Source organism: Crassostrea angulata, chromosome 10 (genome assembly GCF_025612915.1).
Source record: "Crassostrea angulata isolate pt1a10 chromosome 10, ASM2561291v2, whole genome shotgun sequence".
Lineage (NCBI taxonomy): Eukaryota > Metazoa > Mollusca > Bivalvia > Ostreida > Ostreidae > Magallana > Magallana angulata.
Genome location: NC_069120.1, coordinates 25,178,503 through 25,200,978, shown reverse-complemented (window position 1 = coordinate 25,200,978; position 22,476 = coordinate 25,178,503). Strand labels below are relative to the sequence as shown.

General features: G+C 33.7%; 1 protein-coding gene and 1 long non-coding RNA gene across 2 annotated transcripts; one reads left to right on the top strand and one right to left on the bottom strand.

Annotated features, from left to right (window-relative positions):
- The first annotated feature begins 248 nt into the window (after positions 1–248).
- On the top strand, positions 249–18,160 carry LOC128164726 (sphingomyelin synthase-related protein 1-like). Its single transcript, XM_052828722.1, has 5 exons — positions 249–437; positions 2,722–3,314; positions 3,517–3,634; positions 15,535–15,685; positions 16,215–18,160. Exons 1-5 carry the CDS (start codon positions 423–425, stop codon positions 16,556–16,558), a joined length of 1,221 nt encoding a protein of 406 aa, XP_052684682.1. The 5' UTR covers positions 249–422; the 3' UTR covers positions 16,559–18,160.
- Positions 10,356–11,546, bottom strand: LOC128164733 (uncharacterized). The gene is made up of 3 exons (XR_008240982.1): positions 11,409–11,546; positions 10,815–10,918; positions 10,356–10,716 (listed from the first exon to the last, which is right to left on the bottom strand). It is a non-coding gene; the product is annotated as an uncharacterized LOC128164733 (long non-coding RNA).
- Positions 18,161–22,476: the final 4,316 nt, after the last annotated feature.

The window sequence follows — 22,476 nt, the reverse complement described above, 5'->3', positions numbered from 1 at the left end:
TTTAGTTTGAACCAGTAACGTTCAGAAAAAATTAAATTAAAATTAAAACTAAATATATGACATGCTATTTAAACCAAAGTTATGTCTGTGACTAAACATAGTAGAACATGGTAGAAAGCCTGTATATATCGGTAGTGCTGCCAAAAGAACCATAGGCACAAATGAAGCTCTTTTGTTTATTGCACATTCTTCTTACGAGATGGTAAAACCGTACAAATTCCGTGTTACCAGTTTCGGTAGTTAGTACCATCTTCTCAACTTCCTGTTTGATTTGGATGCAATGTGACTGACCGAAGGCTTCGGCGAAGCTACGTGGTTAACTTTTAAGTATTATGTACAAAGTCCAACTTTGTGGCAAATAAACATGACGTTAAGCTCCCTGTCGTCTATTATATCATAACTGCTTTGCACAACCACCGACAATGGCGAGTTCAACGGTAAGAGAGAGAGAGAGAGAGGGAGAAAGAGAGAGAGAGAGGGGGGGCTGGCCCACGAAATGTAACACTAATCATGCTAATCAGGTGCTCTACCAACTCAGCTACTATGTATAGTATCTGATACTGGTAGTTGAACATGTCTGACTGTCACATTATTACTGGAAAACGAATTCGAAACTAGGAAAATTGAGGGGGTGTTGAAATTACTATCTCCGTAATTCATCCCTTATATTTTCGGAAGTTTGATAGGGTGATTTAACCATGCATCGGACACATACCTTGGATCGGACAACTTTGTTTATAAATATACAAATAAATGTGCATGCGCTCATGTGTTGTTTCGTATATCCCTGAATTAGAACAAATGAACTTTATCATTATTAAGAATTTGACAGTCACATTGTCAAAGAAATAGCAATATAGACATCGTAAAATGACATCAAATACGCCATTATTGAAAATTTAGTTACGGAGATTTTACAATAAAGCATTATTTGAATGTTGTGCGTTTGATTGTGAATTAGTGAAAATGCACTCTCTGCCTAAAATAATTAGAAAGAAGTAAGTTTTGAAACAAAATTTGATTAAAATAAGTCCAAGAAATTTGAACAATTAATGTCAAGGTCATTATTGCACCATATGTTCATTTCACCATGGATCGGACACAAATTAACCATGCATCGGACAGTTTTCACTGCATGATTTCTTCTAATAATAAGGAGATTATGTGCCCATTCCTTATGATATATTTTAAATGTGAAGTAAAATAAAAATTTAAAAAATAATTGATACAAACATTTTCCTCAAACCACTTAAAAATCGAGTTTTACGGACACGCCCTTTTTAGTCCAAAGTTCCTGTAGGAGCTGGCACGATAAAGAATTAACCCCTTATGATAAATATTCCTTTAAACAGAAGCACTAGTCTAAATTCCTATATGTAGATTTGAGGACTTCCTGTAAAAGAAATATGAATTGCAATTGAATAAATTAATATTTCCGAACCTTTGTATTTTTGCATTAAAACCAGAAAATGTTGTTATTTTTAATCTCTACTGCACTGCTATAGCTGTCCGATGCTTGGTAAATATTGTCCGATCCATGGTGAAATAGTTCAACACTTCATTTATTTGCTTTATTTTCTACATTTTTAACAATTTCACAATTTTTTCTCCAATAATTAAGCAAGGGGAAAACCTGCAACTTTTAAAACAAGTTTTATTTATATTTGGACGATATTTGATGCGTGAACAAAGGGGAAAAATCCAAAGGTGTCCGATGCATGGTGAAATCACCCTACTACATTTTAGAAGGACAAAGAAATGTGATTTAAACAAAAAATAAAAACATTTGGAATTCTGATAATAATAGTAGCATGCACGATGAAACCGCATACTAATTCGTTACCGGTAAAACAACTGTACTTATTATAGGTTAATTTGTTACTGACTGTTTACAGAAATTTGTGGGGTTGGTAAAGTCCATAGAAGGCAAGGCTAAGCCAAATGTACAAATAAATTGTATATTCTATTCCTAATATATGTAGTAGAGGTATACTTATATATTCAATGTAATTAAAATTTTATTTATCTTATAAGTTAAAGTCACATGCACAATTTGTTACAAAATATAATTGGAACACATGATTAGCAACCAAACTGAAGCGTTTTGACTGCTAATTTACTATGGCATTAATTAAGACTGAATCGAAGCAGATCTCATTTATATATATATAATTTCTATTGCCGTTTGTGTTTACAAAGACTAAGACTTGTACAGGCAGTTTAATTTATTAATTAGCTCACATATAAACAACTTTTGTTTAATTTGAATTGAAAGCAAAGTATAGTTTGCATGCATAAATAGCTAAAACATGCTGTATGTCTTTATTAATCTAAATTGTCATGTAATGCTGTATAGCTAATCAAAATTATGCAAGACCTTACAATATTGGTTAGGATGGTACTTAGTATTATAATAATTATTTTTTTATCATTACAGTTTATTTGAAAGTTAATGTTAAAGCAATTAGAGCAATGTCCTTCTAGCAATTGAGTTACTTTGTTATATAATGTAATTGTAATTCATAATTATATCAATGTACAATGTAATGTATGTGTTCATATATGTACTGAAAATATAAAAGCTAATGCATGCACAACTACTGTTAAATATGATCAGTAACATATTTCTAAAAAGAATGTAAAGCCAAATTACAGTAATAAGCAACAAGTAAAGTTCTTTGATTTATTTTGTACATTTATTAAGATAAATTAATGTTTTAGAGGTCCAAAATGAAAACAGCAAGTGTGAAGAATTGGAACTGCCAGAAAGTCAAAGAATGGATAAAAAATAAAGGATTTCCACAATATGCGGAAACTTTCTGCGATACCCACAAAATAGACGGGCAGGTTCTGTTGTCTATGACAGAGAAAGATCTGAAACAACCCCCACTGCAACTCTCTGTTCTAGGGGACATAAAAAAGTTAATGTTTCATATTACAGCCCTACGCAGTGAAGTTTTGGGTTCTGAGAGTAACGAACTGGGCAGCACCGAAAACTCATCCGAGGATGAGCTATTTACTGGGACACAGGACTTCATTACCCGTAAAGTGAAAATACACCATTCTCATCATCTAGACCCTGAGATCTGGAAAACTGTTCTGAGTTTTATATATGTGTTTACTGTCTTTCTGATCACTGCCTTCATCATGGTCATAGTCCACGAGCGTGTGCCCGATGTAGAGAAGTACCCCCCACTGCCCGACATTTTCCTGGACAATGTGCCATTCATACCCTGGGCCTTTCACGCTGCCGAGTTGATTGGAATGGGTATGGGTGCAGTATGGATAACTACCCTTTTCTTCCATAAGCATAGGTAAACACATCAGATATCACATATGCCTGTGTTATAACATCATGTTTGATTTTAAATTTAAATCGTTGTGAAATTAAAACTTGCATTTGCTTTTCATCTTATTTTTAACCTTTCTGAATTTACTGAATTTATCAGATTTCTATTGCAATTAAACCCATTGATTTCAAGTACATGAAATGTATTAAATGATTTTTCATCTTAGATTCATCTTGATGAGGAGAATGTTTTCGTTGCTGGGAACCCTTTTTCTTCTGCGCAGTGTGTGCATGCTGATCACCTCTCTCTCAGTGCCAAGTGAACATCTAGCTTGTGAGAAGAAGGTTTGTACTTAATTATTCCATATCAAATTTGCAAACGTACATCATAGTTACGGCACGTCTTTTAACCCCAAGGAACCCCAAGGAACCCCAAGGAAACCCCAAGGAACCCCAAGGAAACCCCAAGGAAACCCCAATGACAGAAATAAATAACTATTGATACCCAAGGGGGTCTCATTAGAGTGCAAGGGTCACCCCTTACCCTTGGTACCCCAATTATACCCCAAGGAACCCCAAAGATAACCTAATAATACAGATTTATAACTCCTGATACACCATAGAACCCCAAGGAACCTCAAGGATACCCTAATAATACAAATTTTAAACTCTTGGTACCCCTGGGGACTCACTGGTATTCCAGACACACCTCTAAGAACCACAGGGAACCCCAGGGATATCCCAAGGAACTCGAAGAATACCCTAATAATACAGAATCATAACTCTTGATACTCCATAGAACCCCAAGGATACCCTAATAATACAAATTTAAAACTCTTATTAACCCTGAGGACTCATTGGTATTCCAGATACACCTCTAGGAATCCCAGGGAACCCCATGGATATCCCAAGGAACTCCAAGAATACCCTTATAATACAGAATCATAACTCTTAATACTCCATAGAACCCCAAGGATACCCTAATACATTGTAATTTAAAAGTAAAAAACTCTTGATAACCCTGGGGACTCATTGGTATTCCAGATACACCTCTAAGAATCCCAGGGAACCCCAGGGATATCCCAAGGAACTCCAAGAATACCCTAATAATACAGAATTATAAATCTTGATACTCCATAGAACCCCAAGGATACCGTAATACGTTGTAATACAAATTTAAAACTCTTGATAACCCTGGGGACTCATTGGTATTCCAGATACACCTCTAAGAATCCCAGGGAACCCCAGGGATATCCCAAAGAACTCCAAGAATACCCCAAAAATACAAATTCATAACTCTTCATACACCACAGAACCCCAAGGATACCTCAAGGAACTTAAAGGATAACTTAATAATACAAATTTAAATTCTTGATACCCGTAGGGACTCATTGGTATCTCAGACAAAACCCACGGATACCCCAAGGAACTCTAGGGATAACTCTTATACATGTATTGGTTATATAAATTTTATAACTCTTGATATCCTATGGAACTCCAAGGAATCAGTCACCCATAAAAATTTCAGAATTATAGCAAAGTGGGAAGACACCCAAAATTCACAAGGGTTGTCTACCAATAAACAAGGAGATGTAGGTGTAGGTAAATATATTGCAACAGTGATGGTGAAGCCATTGTGTATACATGTAAAGGGTTATGTTGGCCCTTTAATTCCTGTCCAAGAGCTACCACCAATATACAACAGGTGTCTACCTGCAATTAACAGGTATTTTGATGCCTCTCAGGTGAACATTCTGCACGCATAATGGGTCAATCCATTGTGTTGTACCCAGGAAGGGGAGATAGCCCCACTCCACACTTCCATGATCACTTCTCAAAAGTACTCCAATAAGGGTAACACCCCCTATGTCAATAGTAAAACAAGTTTGGGTCTTTGTAACTGAACAATATCTTTCTCCACTTCATTTGAAAATTTCACCAAAGAAACATTGTCATATTAAGTGTTCATATGAATGGTTCACCGGAAGAATTGCAGACTTCCTTGTGGTGACATAAAATTTAGTGCCTTATTTTCATGAATTTGATATAATTTGTTACTGATTCAATATTGGCTGATCATCAGTTGGTAAGAGACAACAAATTCTGCCAATTAACGGTACTCGATTATGATTTTCAACCAATTTGACAACACTAATTGTTAAATTCATCCAAAGTGAACAGATATTGGAGAAACATTATTTTTATCATACCAGTATGTATTTGGGGTATCACAAGTGTTCCTTGGGTTGCCCAGATGTTTTTGTGATATTCCATTGAGTAATTGGGTATAATTGGGTATTAATTAGTAATATGTTTTACAGTACAACCATTGGGGTGGTTATTAAATTCTATCAATTGGGTACCTTGCAATTGGGGTTCCTACAGGTATCCTTGGGGTACCAATAGTTGACCTTTGGACAACAATGGAAACCTTCTTACCCTTATATGTAAACTTTTTCAATTTGGTTTTTGATAGTGGCCTAGTCCCAGACGATTGGCTATTAGGAATAATTAAGCCAATTTACAAAGGCAAGGGCGACAGGAGTCAGCCTGAAAATTATAGACCTATTACATTACTCAGTTGTTTAGGAAAACTTTTTACTAGTATAATATGTGACCGTTTAAACACCTTTGCTGACGAAACACACTTAATCAATGAAGCGCAAACAGGTTTTAGAAAGGGTTATTGTACATCAGATAATATATTTGTTATTGATTTTCTTTGTAAATATGCACTAAACAATAAGAGGAAACTATTCTGTGCCTTCATTGATTTTAAACAAGCTTTTGATACAGTTTGGCGAGATGGACTATGGACGAAAGTTCTTAAAAGTGGGATAGATGGAAAATGTTTGAGATTTATTATTAACATGTACAAGGGTATTAAATCAAAGGTAAAAATTGGTCAACATTTATCAGATTTTTTTTATGTGTAACATAGGTGTAAGGCCAAACAAAAAAATATGTTTGTTTACTGTTACATGCTGAAAAAAAATAGGGTCGGTAGGTAGGATTTTTTTTTTATTTTATTTAATTTTTTTTTTTTTTACACAACTTCAGAAATGTCACATACATGAAATTATTGAGACAACTCGAATATATCACTTTCTAAGTGACAAATTTTTACGAAAATTGGCATAAACATTGAGGAATCCCAAACAAATAATTAAACAAAGTAATATTGAAAGTTAATTAAATATTTTGTTTATGACGGTAGAAAAACGGGGTACCTGGCGCAGGCATAATCTCGGAGACTAAAAAACTAAAAAAATTTCAAAGTGTCAGTAGAATTACAGTTAATGTTAAAAGAAATCAAATTAAATATGTTCATGTTAAATATGTTTTGCTATATTTTGCGACTAACTTTTGATTACGTTTCACTAATTTTCGAGGTGAAATACGGATATGGTACAAACATATTTACCAAGCAATAGAAAATATGACAACGACATTACATTGAATTATGACCTCAAGACGGCACAGCGAATATACATCAAACTTGTGGAAATCTCAGAAGACCTTTAAGGCCACGCAATTCCTTAAACCAAAATTATACGATAACCAGGGATACAGAGCTTCAGTTTATCATATTTTTTCACTGATTGTTTAACTAGAATTAAGACAAATAGACTAAATATCCAGTACTGTTTACACACTAACTGTTGTTAACAGTTCTAAAATAAAAACAAGCAGGAGACATTCACAGTAATTTGATTTTAGGGTAAACAGAACTCAAAATAAAAATCAAGAATGAGAGAAAATGTAAATGATGACATCTTGAAATCAAAACAAAATATGAGAAATAAAAAATAATTCTTATTTCCGGTCATTTGTAAGGTGTTTAAACACAGGAGCAATGAGAAGCGTTAAAATGACGAAAAAGCGAAAAGTTTGCGGTTGCGCTGGGTCACTGGACGCAGGCACGTTGATCCACTTACCAAAAATGATCTATTCATGCCATGGAAAAGAAAAGTTTTACATTGATAAACTCTATTATGATTTACATTTTGGTGAAATTTCAAAGGTTTATTTCTTTTCCTAAAAGATTAAGAGAAAATGTCTCAATAATTTCCGAACAACCCTCGTAAACTGAAAATACTAAACTGTTTTGCCATTGTGTCATGCTTACTTTTGTTTGCCACATGCACCCCTGTGAATGTTATTGTCATTTAAATTTTAGACCACGTGGTTTTATTTGACCCTTTCAGTTTCGTAGTAAAAATCGTGCCTCGTATTTATAGTCTATTTTATAGAATCTAGGTACTTGTTATCAAATATAAAATCTAGAGGTTTATTGATCTTAAACTTTATCTTCATTAATTGGTGGATAAAATGTGTTCTAGAAATAAATAAGACAATACAAAAAAAATAGTTTATGTCTGCTGTTGCAACAATTAACATGCTAAGTAGAGAACTCCCCTGGGGATTAATTTTCGATTTGCGCCTGACCTAGTAATAGTATCAGTAGAGCAACAGACTATATATTTTTATGCAGAATGTTCCTTGAAAATGGCTCGATATGCTAAGTTTTTATACAAAACAGACACCCATTATTTTTTTTTAAAAAAACATGATATTGCACATCACAAGCATCAAACATGGCCATGATAGAGATGTGCAAAAATGGATTTAAAATGATTTTTGAGGATAATTTTAGGGAAATAAATTCAAGAAATTGAAAGATAACACCACGGATGTCTGGTGTTTAATATCGGTTGGTTAGCGAAATAAAGAAAATCTAGAAAACTCGTTGCCATCCTGTCGCTTCGCTCGCTACGCTCACTGGTAGGATTTTGCCAGTTTCTCATTTATTTTCAAGAAATTGATAAAATCGCCGACTCCTGTGGTCAAAACTATCCTGCCTCCATGTTGTTTGCCTCGTACTTCAAAATCGGGAACCTTTTCATTTCCCCCATGTTATAGATCGAACACCTGGGTAAATGTCATGTTATTTGGCAATGCCGTTATTAACTGCATTTGCTTTATGTGTGCGCATTCTTCAAACTGCAGAGAACATGTGGACGTAGATATAATCACCTTGTTTTTTTTTTCACTTTCGATTTCAATTTCAAACGCTTGACCGATTAAGATGAATATAAAAGTTAAACGTACCCACGCGTGACTTCCGGATTTCTAACGATGGATAAAAACAATTAGGGTCGGCGATTAAATATAGGGTCGGTCGGGAAACCGTAAACAAACATATTTTTTTGTTAGGCCTAAGACAAGGAGAAAATTTGTCACCATTTTTATTTTCTCTTTTTATTAACGATTTGGAAGATTATTTATTAAGAAACCAGATAGAGGGTTTTACTTGTCCTTCTCTTCAAATACAGGATGATTTATTTGCTATGTTGAAACTCTGTCTACTTTTTTATGCCGATGACACTGTCTTAATATCTGAATCTGCGCCTGATTTACAAAAGGCTTTAGATGTGTTTGCAAATTATTGTGATATATGGAAACTTAATGTCAATATAGCCAAAACAAAAATCCTCATTTTTTCAAAAGGTGCAATGTCAAAGCGTAAATTTTTGTATAAAGGAGTAACTATTGAAAACGTAAAATCATTTTGCTATTTGGGTATTGTTTTATCAAGAAGTGGAAAATTTAATAATGCTAAAAAACATTTAGTAGAACAAGCGTCAAAGGCATTGTATGGTGTTTTACGTAAAATACGTTATTTTAGCCTACCAATTAATTGTCAGTTAGACCTATTTGACAAGGTCATTAACCCAATTTTACTTTACTCGTGCGAAGTGTGGGGTTACGAAAATTTAGATATTATTGAAAAGGTACATTTAAAATTTTTGAAATTTATTCTTAATCTTAAATCTAGTACTCCAAATTGTATGGTGTATGGAGAAACTGGAAGGTATCCATTGTCACTCTTTGTTAAAATTAAAATGATAATGTACTGGGCAAAAGTTTTGACAGCCCACGATTGTAAACTCACTAATGTAATCTATTGTTATTTTTATAGATGTTACAAAAATGGATCTTTTATACATCCATGGATAAAATGTATACATGATATACTCAACTCGTGCGGGTTGTCATATATATGGGAAAATCAAACAATATGTAGTTATAACTGGCTTAAGTCAACAGTTAAAGAAATATTACAAAATCAATTTGTACAAGATTGGAGAAGTATTGTAGATAACTCACCAAAATGTATTAATTATAGAATTTTTAAAACAAATCTCAATTTAGAAAAGTACTTGTTGATTTTATCTACAGATCTACGGATCACGTTTACAAAATTACGAACATGTAATCATCGATTTCCCATTGAAACAGGTAGATGGCATAATATTGAAAAACATTTAAGAAAATGTACAATGTGTGATTCTAATAGTATTGGGGATGAATTTCATTATATTTTAGAATGTACATATTTTGTAAACGACAGAAAAATGTTTTTACCCAAGAGATATTATGAAAACCCAAATATTATAAAATTTAACGAGCTCATGAATACTTTTAATGTAGAAAAACTAAAAAACTTGTCAATATTTATTAAGAAAATTTTCAAAGTCTGTTCTTCCAGAAACCAACTTTAACAACCTATTGTATTGTGATTTTAACTTCTTTTTTTTGTCATTATTACTTCTACTGTACATGTGATCCTTGACTGTATTCGTGTACATTTGTATATAATGATTTTGAACCTCAAATACCAGTGAACTGGTCTTGAGCGAATAAAGAATTGAGTGAGACTCCAATGAGTATCCTGGGGTATCAATAGTTATCAATTTTTATAATTGGGGTATCCTTGGGGTATCCTTGGGGTATCAGGAGTGACCCTTTGATTTCTAATGAGACCGGCCTTGGTCATCAAATTTACTTTCCACCATTGACTTTATTTGAGGTATCTATGGGGTTCTCAAGGGTATCCTTAATGGGTTCTCATTGGTATACTTGGGATTCATTTGGGTTCTTTGGGGTACTTATCACTTTAAATACATATGTATAACAGTAATATATTTACAAATTAATGTATCTGATGATATTTTTTTTTATTTAATTGTTTTAGGCTGTTTAAAATTAATTCTACGTTTAACGTAACATGAAAATTTAAAACCTACGAGGGAGGGAGGAAAAAAATAAACAAACAACAATTTCAAACAGGTGTGTATTTATTGAAAGTCACCCATTCAGTTATCAATACATCATCACTGTCATATAATACATATGGTAAGATTCAGTCCATGTTAATTTTTGCATTTTCAAAGCATATACTTTTGTGTAATTTATGTTTATATCCTTTCCGTGGGTACATCATGTATACTGGACGAGAAGTGGAGTGACTTGCAAGCACATCAAGTGGTACATCCAGTGGATTTACATCAACATAGTAACCAAAGGGAAAACTTTTTCTTTTCAGGGAAAATGTTGCACAACACATGTGATTCACAGATTATCTACAATCAAAATAATGATATTATTTCATACATTTTCACGATGACACATTTTAAAATTTAACTTATCAGAGTTGTGTTGTAAGATTCACTGTACCTACTTCTAAGAACTCAAGACAGGGTTCTTGAAATAACTGCCACCCTACAAGTGTATTCCACTTCTCTCCGTTCTTCCACTTTAGTTGGGCCTCCTGTTTGTTTCTTCCTATTATAAATTGTGAAAGAATGAATTATTATTCCTGAACATGTTATTAAAAATGTAGATACATTTCAAATGAAAGGGATTTGCAGTCATTATCGTGTGAAAACTCTTATCTAAATCAGTATATTATGCTGACTTAATGCATTGCTTCACTTCAAGGTATATACAACCACAATTATTATATATTTAAAACCAAATATTGGTAGTTCGAACACTGAAATCTTTGTATGATTTTATTGGATCATTCACCTTTGAAATTGAACAAAAATTAAAAAGGAAAAAATTTATCACATCTGGAGCTAATATTGAAGTCTATGGAGAAAGGTATAATTTTTAAAACTCTTTTTATATCTTTTCAGTAAAGCGGTGGTAAGAAATCTTAAAAAAAATGCAAAAATAACTTAACCGTACACCTTCTGAGTTTTTGTTAAATGAGATGGGTAGTCATTTCACCTGTTGATGGATCACTTATAAATAAATATATACAACAAACCTCGTTTTTGCCTTTTTGGGCGGAAGTTGGTTCAGCATGGTTCAGGCTCTGTGACTTGACAACCGACATTAAACAATCTCGAATAAGATTTTTACTGCCAACTTCGATCATGTGTTTGTCTGATCCATTATTGTTGGTTTTTAGCTCACCTGAGCTGAAAGCTCAAGTGAGCTATTCTGATCACATTTTGTCTGTCGTCTGTCTGTCCGTCTGTCCGTCCGTCCGTCCGTAAACTTTTCACATTTTCAACATCTTCTCAAGAACTACTAGGCCAATTTCAACCAAACTTGGCACAAATCATCCTTAGGCAAAGGGGATTCAAAGTTGTGAAAATTAAGGGCCACACCCGTTTTCAAGGGGAGATAATTAGAAATTAATGAAAAATTTCGAGAAATTTTCAAAAATCTTCTTCTCAAGAACCAGAAAGCCAGGAAAGCTGAAACTTGTGTGGAAGCATCCTCAGGTAGTGTAGATTCAAAGTTGTGAAATTCATGACCCCCGGGGGTAGGGTGGGGCCACAATGGGGGGTCGAAGTTTTACATAGGAATATATAGAGTAAATCTTTAAAAATCTTCTTCTCAGAAACTAAACAGCCAGGAAAGCTGAAACTTGTGTGGAAGCATCCTCAGGTAGTGTAGATTCAACGTTGTGAAATTCATGACCCCCGGGGGTAGGGTGGGGCCACAATGGGGGGTCGAAGTTTTACATAGGAATATATAGAGTAAATCTTTAAAAATCTTCTTCTCAGAAACTAAACAGCCAGGAAAGCTGAAACTGTTGTGGAAGCATCCTCAGGTAGTGTAGATTCAAAGTTGTGAAATTCATGACCCCCGGGGGTAGAGTGGGGCCACAATGGGGGGTCGAAGTTTTACATAGGAATATATAGAGTAAATCTTTAAAAATCATCTGCTCAGAAACTAAACAGCCAGGAAAGCTGAAACTTGTGTGGAAGCATCCTCAGGTAGTGTAGATTCAAAGTTGTGAAAATCATGATCCCTGGGGGTAGTGTGAGGCCACATGGGGGGGGGGTGTTAAAGTTTTACATAGGAATATATAAAGTAAATCTTTAAAAATCTTCTCAGAAACTAATCAGCAAGATGATTCTTTATAATTGTTAAAACTTTGGCTCCAGGACAATTCTTCGGCCTCACAAGAAGGTTCAGAGTTTGATGTAGCTAAATATCCCATATATAAACAATTGTAAAGGATCTTTTTGAGAACTGCAATACTCAACACGTGATATGACTATAAAATTGAAGCAGGCAGCTATTTATTCATTAGAATCTTTTTGTATTACTGTATTGAGTTATTGCCCTTGATTTATTGATTCTTGATTATTTTAATTAATGCATCCACTGTTAACCAATTATTGTGATGATTATTTTTATACAATAATAAATATTCAATGTATATAAGTTGTTCTGCATAAGAAGTTTTGGGTAAGGCCGGATTAGTTTGTTTATTTTTGATTTCCAATTTTTAGATACTATGAATTATTTTAGGTTGGCAGATATATAGGGACAGTGTCTATTACAATTCGATGAGTGACTGTTTGGGGTTAAACTTGAACAGGTATGGATAGATTGAGTGTTAGAACATCCTTGCTCTATCTAATCTACGTGTTTTCTATCCTTTGATACAAAGTGTTCCGCCATTCCTGCCCTGTATCGCATTAATACAAGTGTGCAGTCATATCTGCTTGTATTGGTGGTGGTTGCGGCGGAGCACTAATGTATGGTCATCCATGCTGGTGTTCAGGTCTTTCTAGCGCAAGTGTACGGCACTCCCTGCTTGCGTTAGGTTGAGCTGTTGGCGCAAGTGTGCGGTCATCCCTGCCTGCGTAACGTTGAGTCCCTATATATGTGCAGGAGCGGTGATTAAAGTCTGCTCTTGTAAATATTGGCAGCAATCAGGGCTATCCGAGTTCCAAGGGGGGAAAATGGATTTTATTTATACAGGATCTACATGTACTATTGTACATTGTCCAGATTGTTTGTATTATGACTCCATTAAGCTGACTTTATCATACCTATTGTTCCTCAGGTGAGCGATATGGCCCATGGGCCTCTTGTTTTACTTTGCTAGTGGCATAGACTCTCATGTTCTTCGTATTGTGAAAACTAAATACCTCAATGCTGTCTTTGAGCATGTTTTTCTCTCATACAGGATGTAGAATTCAGTCGCTAAATGAAAACTCAAACCGGAACGACTTTTTCAAATCCGGATTTGTTTGTTTTTTCAAAACGACGATTTCGCCGAAACCTACGCGCGCGGGTTACGTTAAACGTAGAATTAATTTTAAACAGCCTTAATGAAAAACCAACAAAATGACAATAATGCCACCCTTTGCAGTAAATGGAAATACCGGTAGCCAAGCAATGCTCTTCTGTTGATAAAACTTTGAATATCTTTCTCATAAGAGTCTTAACAGATGCAGTTAGTTGTTTCAAATTTTCCTCACTTTCTGCTATGGCCTATGGTACAATGGAACTCCATATCAGAAAATTGATCCCATAGGACTTTATATATGATTTTCTTTGACAGGCTTTTTAAATTTTATAAACTCCCAAAACATTACCATAATTACCATACTATGTAAAAATATGTAAGAAAGAAAATTTAATATTACAAACAATTTTAAAATTGCAGAAACACTACAATCATATCAGTAATTCTAATAAATCTAATTTAAATTAGATTCCCTATAGGGTCTTTTCATCAATTTACTTGCATGACTAATAAATTTAAACAACTTCTAAAAATAGTTCACTTCTTTATTTTAATAATGATATTATTTATTTCCTTTTAAATTAGCCCCAAAGCCACTGCCCATTTTACAGATTATCAATTTTCCATACACACATGCTCCATCTTAACCATGGCTCAGATAATGGCCCCCTTGGGACAAATGAATTCAGCCAGCTCTTAAGAATTTATCATTGACGAACAAAAATTCTGCATTGTCAGTTGATAGAATACTTATAAAAGATAAATCTAGTTAACGCATAAAGACAAAAAACCTCCATTTGAATGTATTTTATATAAATATATTTTAGGGTGTTTTAATGCTATAAATTAATAAAATCTGTAAGGATTACCTCCCTTACTTTTCAACATCAGTGAACAATATATAGAATGAGGAAAATTAAAACTGTCATAAAATCATTAAATCTTGTCTGATCCTAAAAAAATTACAGGTGCACATCTTCAGATGGTGATCAACATATGTACAAATTTTCAGACTGTTCCATGCAGTAGTAAAAAATTCTATAGGGGGGACGAAGTTGCATCTACAGAGAGACGGACAGACGGACGGACAGGGTGAAACCAATATACCCCCTTAAACTTCATTTGTGGGGGTATAGGGGTATAATGAAACTCCTGGGGTATCACTAGTTACTAATTTCTATTATTGGGGTTACTTGGGGTTCTAATGAGTATACTTGGGGTTCCTTGGGGTATCCTTGGGGTACTACGAGGTGACCCTTGGATTCAAATGAGACCCCTTGGGTATAAATAGTTATTAATTTCTATCACTGGGGTACCTTGGGGTGAGCCTTTGATTCGAATGAGACCCCTGGGGTATCACTGGTTAATAACTTTATCATTTGGGTTCCATGGGGTTCTTACGGGTTTCCTTGGGGTTCCTTGGGGTACCCTTGGGGTTCTAAAAGGTGACCTTTGAAGTCCAATAAGACCCCTTGGGTATTAAAATTTATTAATTTTTGTCATTGGGGTTCCTTGGGGTATCCTTGAGGTTCCTTGGGGTTCCTTGGGGTTTCCTTGGGGTTCCTTGGGGTTCCTTGGGGTTAAAAGACGCACCCTCATAGTTATATCAACAACAATGAAAAACACAATTGAAATGGATTGTAACAATGATGGTCAACTTTGAAATTAGTTGAACACTGTAAAAGTAGAAATATTTTTCGTTGGTTAATTAAATTAAAGTACTTCATTTTCTTAATCTATCAAAAAGATTGCTGTTTATTTTTATGTTTATTGTGCATTTTTGAAACAATGAAATTAGAAATCCCCACAGATTTGTTGGTTTTACAAATCAAGGAAAATATATTCCCATTATAATATCTGTTTCTATAGTTACTGTATATTACTAAATTTGTTCCAGTCATATGGAGACATTTGGGCCAAGCTAAAGCGAGCCTTTGAGATCTGGTCGGGTCTGGGAATGACCACGACTGGGGTGAGGACCTGTGGGGACTACATGTTTAGTGGGCACACCGTCATCCTCACCATGCTCAACTTCTTTATTACTGAGTGTAAGTCAAACATGACACATGATATGTTTATAAGTACACGTACCAGGCAATAGTCTGTATTATAAACTGTTTTGCCTGTGGCTAGGCATCGCTGTGATAAATGCCAATTTACAACAGTAGCAGTATTACATATTTGGTCACCTTTTGGATTATTGGTAAGTTTAGAATATTGTTTTACAGCAATGATATCTTATTGTTGATCTTTTAAAACCAGTGCTAGCAGCATTTTAAAAAGTTTTTAAATGTTTGTTGCCTTGGTTAATCATAACATGGTTACCATGTCTTACTAGTAAAATTCTCCATTCTTCAATCTTGTTAATATCTTTAATATATGCATTCTCTTAAAAATGTTACAGTCTTCTGTTTTAGGGATATGAGAAAAGTAATGAATATTGATACATTGTACTTTGTATGGTATTACCAGTACAAAAAATTGCATTTTAAAAAAATTATGAAAAAAGAGAGAGAGTGAAATTAGTTAAAAAGATAATTTTTGATATTAAATTGCCAAATTCGTTTTGTTTGACAGACACTCCACGCAAACTGTACTACCTTCACACCTGTAGCTGGATGGCTAACATGTTTGGGGTGTTTCTAATCCTAGCCGCACACGAACATTACTCCATCGATGTTTTCGTTGCTTTTTACCTCACCTCACGACTGTTCTTGTATTATCACACGCTGGCCAACAATCGATCGTTGATGGATCGTGACAAAGGGCGCAGGCGCTTCTGGTTCCCCATGTTCTCTTTCTTTGAATCTAAATGTGATGGGGTGGTCCCAAATGAGTTTGAATGGCCAGTGCCAAGAATGATTGAGGGCATTAAGAACTCATTTGGGTATGCTACGCCTCTTAAGCCTAAAACAAATTGAGCTCAGGGATTTGTGCTCCTTGTTTTCGTATACATGCTTTTTTTAAAATGGGGAATATACAATCATGTTAATCTTTTGAATCAATTTATTTTAACAGAGGTTAAAATTCTATATTACTTGTAATAATATCATTGTAAATGTTTTGATGTATGTATATTTTGGTTTGATTTAGGGCAATATGAGCTGCAATTTTCATATTGAAGATTCCAAATATAAGAAATATAATTTACCATACTACTGTAGCCAAATTTGTCATTAGATCTAAATCTACAAAACTTGGTTTGCTATTTATTCCATGGGTCAGAAATTTCCCCTTTCTGGTTAAAAAATTTGATTTATCACTTCTGAAGGAATTACTGGCAAGTTAAAAATATAGTCATTAAATGTATACATGTACATGTACCATATTTTGCTGCAAAATTATTTTTTTTTAAATTACAGCTCATATTGCTATATTGTTTATTTCAGTTTTACAAATTTACAAAATATTTTCACTTTAGACAATATTATCATAGCTAGAGGAAAATCACTGATGTGAAACCTAGCTAGATTTACATTTATTACAGTTTGATATTACTTACCAGTATATGTTTGCTAACCTGAACATAAAATCAGTCCTCATACATGTATGTGATAATTTTCTAGCCATAAACCTGCTTTTTATTTAAAAAAAAGAGAAAGGTGATATTAAATAAGTGTTTATTGAATATAATGCAAGTAATTTTTGTAAAGGTAGTGCTAAATTTGCATTTGAATATTGTAGATGTAATTGAGAATTACATTTATACATCTTAATGAAATAGTGAGGAACAGCCTTTCTTTTATAAAATAGGAGAGGAGTGCATTGTCTCCCTTTGCTTCTATCCACACTGTAGAGTCATTTGAATTGTGGGGGACAATTTTCATGGGTTATTAGTTTTTCAAAAAGTTTGTTTGGTTGTTATTTCAGGGATTTGCCTGTAATTATAAGAATGAATACTTTGAGTTATATAATTTATGAGAATCTTAATTCATGGATTAGGGGTACCCACAAAGTCCATGAAAATTGAGCCCCCACATTTCATAAATGATTCCAAAAAATTACTATTTGTGACAAACGAGAAACCAGGGTCTCAAATTAAAAGATATGAAATGCTGATTAAAAAATCCTTAGCACACAGAAGTGATACTGAATTATCAATTTCCCTATGATGACAACCTTTGAATTACCTGGTACTAACATACAGAAACAATCACTCAATAAGGTTGATAGCAAGTTCCTTTGTAAGGGAACATCCTAAATATTAATGTTTATCATAGGATACCATTATCATTATGTGTATTCTTCTTTTAGTTTTTATTGATGTAGAAAATTTTGAAATACATATAATGTACCTTGACATGAACATGTAATGTACTGTACTGGATGTAGAATAAGCAAACTAACGGTTGCAGTATTGACTTAACTATGCCATGCTTTAAACAAATGATAATGGAAGATGGTTTATTTATTTTTTGCACATATTGTTTACTTTACATTTGCTGAACATATTTTACCATGCAAGTGCCATGTATGCTTTATATACTTATTGAAGAGCATGTACAAATAAACAAGTTTGGATTTAGAAACATGTTGCTTTGATTTGATTCTTCATCACACTGATTTCAGCCACCCTTATCCCATTATGGACAATAAATTAAGCTTTAATAGTTTTGATATTGATATGAATTTTGGTCTCTGGATTCACCCAAAAAATTTTATTGATCGGGTTTGAGTTACACATTTATTTATCCACTTTCAGCAGAACTATGACCCCATTAAAGTATAAATATTTTGGATTTTTAAACTACGTCTTTGATAACTACGTTGCATTTAATCACTGTTTAAAGAGGATTGTTATACTTTCATGTTAAATACTGAAATCTGATTGGTTAAGACGCAGTTAATAATATTTACTATTACCCTCAGCGTTAGCAACGCACTTGGCAACGGGTAACATTAAAAAATATTACATGCGCGAAAATTATGCGCGTACGGTTCGCTGTAGAATTCACGTTATTCCTATATAAAAGCAGTAAAATTTTCTTAAAAATTTTAAAAAAGACATTCAGTATAACAAAATAAATAGTGCCTGTTTGGGAGGATAACAGTTAAAATTGACACCCCTCGAAAACCATTGTCAACCTCCGCTTCGCGTCGGTTGACAATGGTTTTCTCGGGGTGTCAATTTCAACTGTTACCCTCCCAAACAGGCACTATTTATATAATATACCATGCAGTAAATGTTTATTTTAAGTAAACACACTATATATAGGATCTCATGATTTGCGATGGTTTATGATTTTTATCCAATGAGTTGTGCGTTTTCTATCCCCGAGCCTTGGCGAGGGGATAGAAAACACACAACGAGTTGGATAAAAATCATATACCATCGCAAAGCATGAGGGTTTCTTTTTATCACATGTTTTACCAAGTTTTTTGTTAATCTCAACTTTTTCTGTAAAAATTGTTATTGTGCAGCACACAACACATTCTCTATACAAGACGTCAACAACTTTACGCATGGAAAAAAAGTTCCATGAAGTTTAAGGAGGTTGGTACAGTCGGTTTACCGGTAACGAATATTTGCCAGTATCGAATATTTTTTAGAAAAATTATTGGGTGAAAAACGAAGTTAAGGTTTTAAAAAATCCAAGCTAGGTAATTATAATACAGAAATAAATATTCTATCAGTGTGTGGAGTTGTTTGACATTTGCACGATTTTTACCGTATTATTTACAAATTAAAAAGGTGACCTTGATATGAACTGCCGGAAGTGCAAGGCAGAGAAAACGAAAGTGTGCAAACAATTAAACCTTACTATGAAAATAAGTTTAATATTGAACCCTTTTTAGTGGATAATTAGTAATTGTTATCCATTTAATGAGATTATGCATCATATCAAATAATAATTGAACTCTGAATGAAATTACGACTTCAGATAGAACCACGTGTAGTTTTCCTAGTGTCGGTTCATTGCGACAAAAGTATTATTTGGCTGGATATATTGATAGATATACGGGCAAAACAAAGGCAAATGGCAACTACTTATCATTAATTACTATTATAAAGTGTTTTCATGAATATTCAATTTCATAAAGTAATGCAAATGAAAACTATTCAAGCCCAGTTTCAATTTGACGGGAAAACGGTACGATAAAAATAACGACCATATTATTTGTTTAAATAACATATTTCCACAATTATTTTTCCTTCTTCGTTAATAAGTCTATTGACATGTACCTCTAGTGCATTTTTTAAATTAATCCGCCCCAAAATATTCGGTCAGAAGTGATTAAGGGCGATTGATTCGATACTGGAAAACGTATTCGAAACTAGGAAAATGGAGGGGGTGTTGAAATTACTATCTCCGTAATTCATCCTTTATATTTTCGGAAGTTTGATACTACAATTTAGAAGGACAAAGAAACGTGATTTAAACAAAAAATAAAAACATTTGGAATTCCGATAATAATAGTCGCATGCACGACGAAACCGCATACTGGTTCGTTACCGGTTAAACGACTGTACCTGAAATAATAATAATGTAAATCATCCGAAAACTTTTTGGATATAAAGATGGGGACCTATATAAGTTTTATATATTTATTTTTGACCTATGTCACATGCCATTTTTGGAAATATAGGGCCCAGAACATAAATGCTAGTTTTCCTGAAATTTTTGCTAAAATTTGACATAGAAATTGATAATTTGAAGAAATCAAACAAGGTCAAGTGAACTTTCTGATCAACATGTGTTCCTTGTCTGTATGGTCGGCGTCATTGTTACCGTAAGCTCTTTACATTTTCATCATCAAATCACTGGACCAATTTTAATTAGCACAAAGAATTATTGAGTGAAGGGGATTCAAATTTGTTCAATCGAAGGGCCATATCCTCTTTAAAGGGGAGACAAATTTGAATTATTAACCGGGTTTTTTGAAGGAAAATGTGGTTATCGAAATGGTGAAAATGGTGGATGGGTGAGTGGGCGATAGCCAAAAGGGTACCCCTTATGTACGGATAAATGATCCTCCTTTAGTTTTCAAGATAAGAATTTTTTGTTTTGCAGATCAATTATGAATATATCAGAGATGTGCATATTACTTGGACTTTGACTTTTGATAATTTATGCAAAAACTCCCAGCTGTTGACTTTAGTCATTTTTTTGGCATAACATTCATATAGGACACTTTTATTGTTCGGACAACTCCTCCTACATTTTTCAAGATGGAAAACTTTTCTTTTCCAAATCGATTGCTCATATTTTAGAAATGTGCATTTTATTTGGATATTAATTATAATTGATAAAACATGAGAAAAATATTAGCTGTTGAACTAGTAATTTAATAACAAAATGTTGCATAAAGGGTACCCCATGTTCGGATAACTTTTCCTACAGTTTTCAAGACAAGACCTTTTTTATTTTGTAGTTAAATTGTACATATATGTATATGCACGATTTGTATATATATTACTTATTTTGTTATAAAAATGCCAGCTATTGAACTTGATACTTTTTATGCCACCCTTCGAAGAAGGGAGGGCATATTGCTTTGTTTCCAAGGGAAGGGGGCATAAGTATTTTACAAACATCTCGTTTCCGTAATATTGTACACAGGGTGCATCATTTGACAAACACTAGTAATTCCTCCTACATTTTTTAAGATAGGAAGTTATGTACGTTTGAATTATACAAATATGAACAATAGATCAACGCATCATACTTCGATTTCTTAATTGACAAATGGTTTATAAATACTGTCCACACAAAAGAAAACCAGGTTTTCTGTTAAATTGACGCTTTCTCTTGATGAAAATGTGTTGGTACTTTTAAAAAATCATCTTCTCAACAAGGGGCCCATAGACCATACACTCATTTGAGTAACAACAGCCAGAACGAAATCAGAAAATATCTGGACAATGTAATAGAATAGATCCTACACGATTTTCATTTTTTCCCTAAATATTTTAGTGTCAAATATTGAACCCCTTTTGTAACACGGTGTTTTCATAGCCATCTCATATATTTAGCATTGCAGTTCTCAAGAAAATCTTTACCATGTAAACCTACATCAAACTTTGAACCCCTTGTGGGGCACAAGGATTGTCCTGGGACCACAATTTGAACGATTAAGAATAAAAAAATATGTCGAAATACATGCAAACAAGTTATACTATATATCATAACATGGTGTGTTTATAACAATTATTTTAAAAAAAATTCTATGTAAAATTGGAATTCCGCCCCAATGTGGCCACACCCTATCCTCGAAGATCAGATTTTTGAAAAACTAATTTCTTCACTTTCTGAGATGGCTTACACACGTCACGCTTTTCTGGTTAATTGGTTTTGAGAAGAAGATTTTAAAAGATTTTTTCTATATATTCCCTATGTTAAAATTTGACCACCCCTCCCTTGTGGTCCCACTCTATCCCTGAAGATCATGATTTGACAAACTTTAATCTACACTATATGAAGTTACTTTCACTAAAGTAACAAATGTTTTTAGCCAAATGGTTTTTGAGAAGATTTTTAAATATTTCATCTAATTATTTCTTTGAAAAAATTCAACCCCAACCTTTGTGGCCCCATTCTAACGCCAGAGATACTGATTTGAACAAACTTGAGTCCACAGTTTTTGAGGATGCTTCCAAACAAGTTGTTATATTTTAAAAATATTCTAAAAACATTTTGCAAGAAAAAGATGTAACTTGTGGATTAGCAACCTCAGGTAGTGAAGATTTGAAGTTTGTTCAGAGCATGATCACGTGGGGTTGAGTGGGGGCCACAACTGAGGGTCAAATATTTACTAAGGAACATACAGAGAAAAATGTATAAAAATCCTCTTCTCAAAATTTAACTGGCCAGAAAATATGTTACTTGTGTGAAAGCAT

Coding starts and splice junctions, on each gene's coding strand:
- LOC128164726 (XM_052828722.1), top strand. Junction 3,315..3,516: donor CTTTTCTTCCATAAGCATAG/GTAAACACATCA, acceptor TTTTCATCTTAG/ATTCATCTTGATGAGGAGAA. Junction 3,635..15,534: donor ATCTAGCTTGTGAGAAGAAG/GTTTGTACTTAA, acceptor AATTTGTTCCAG/TCATATGGAGACATTTGGGC.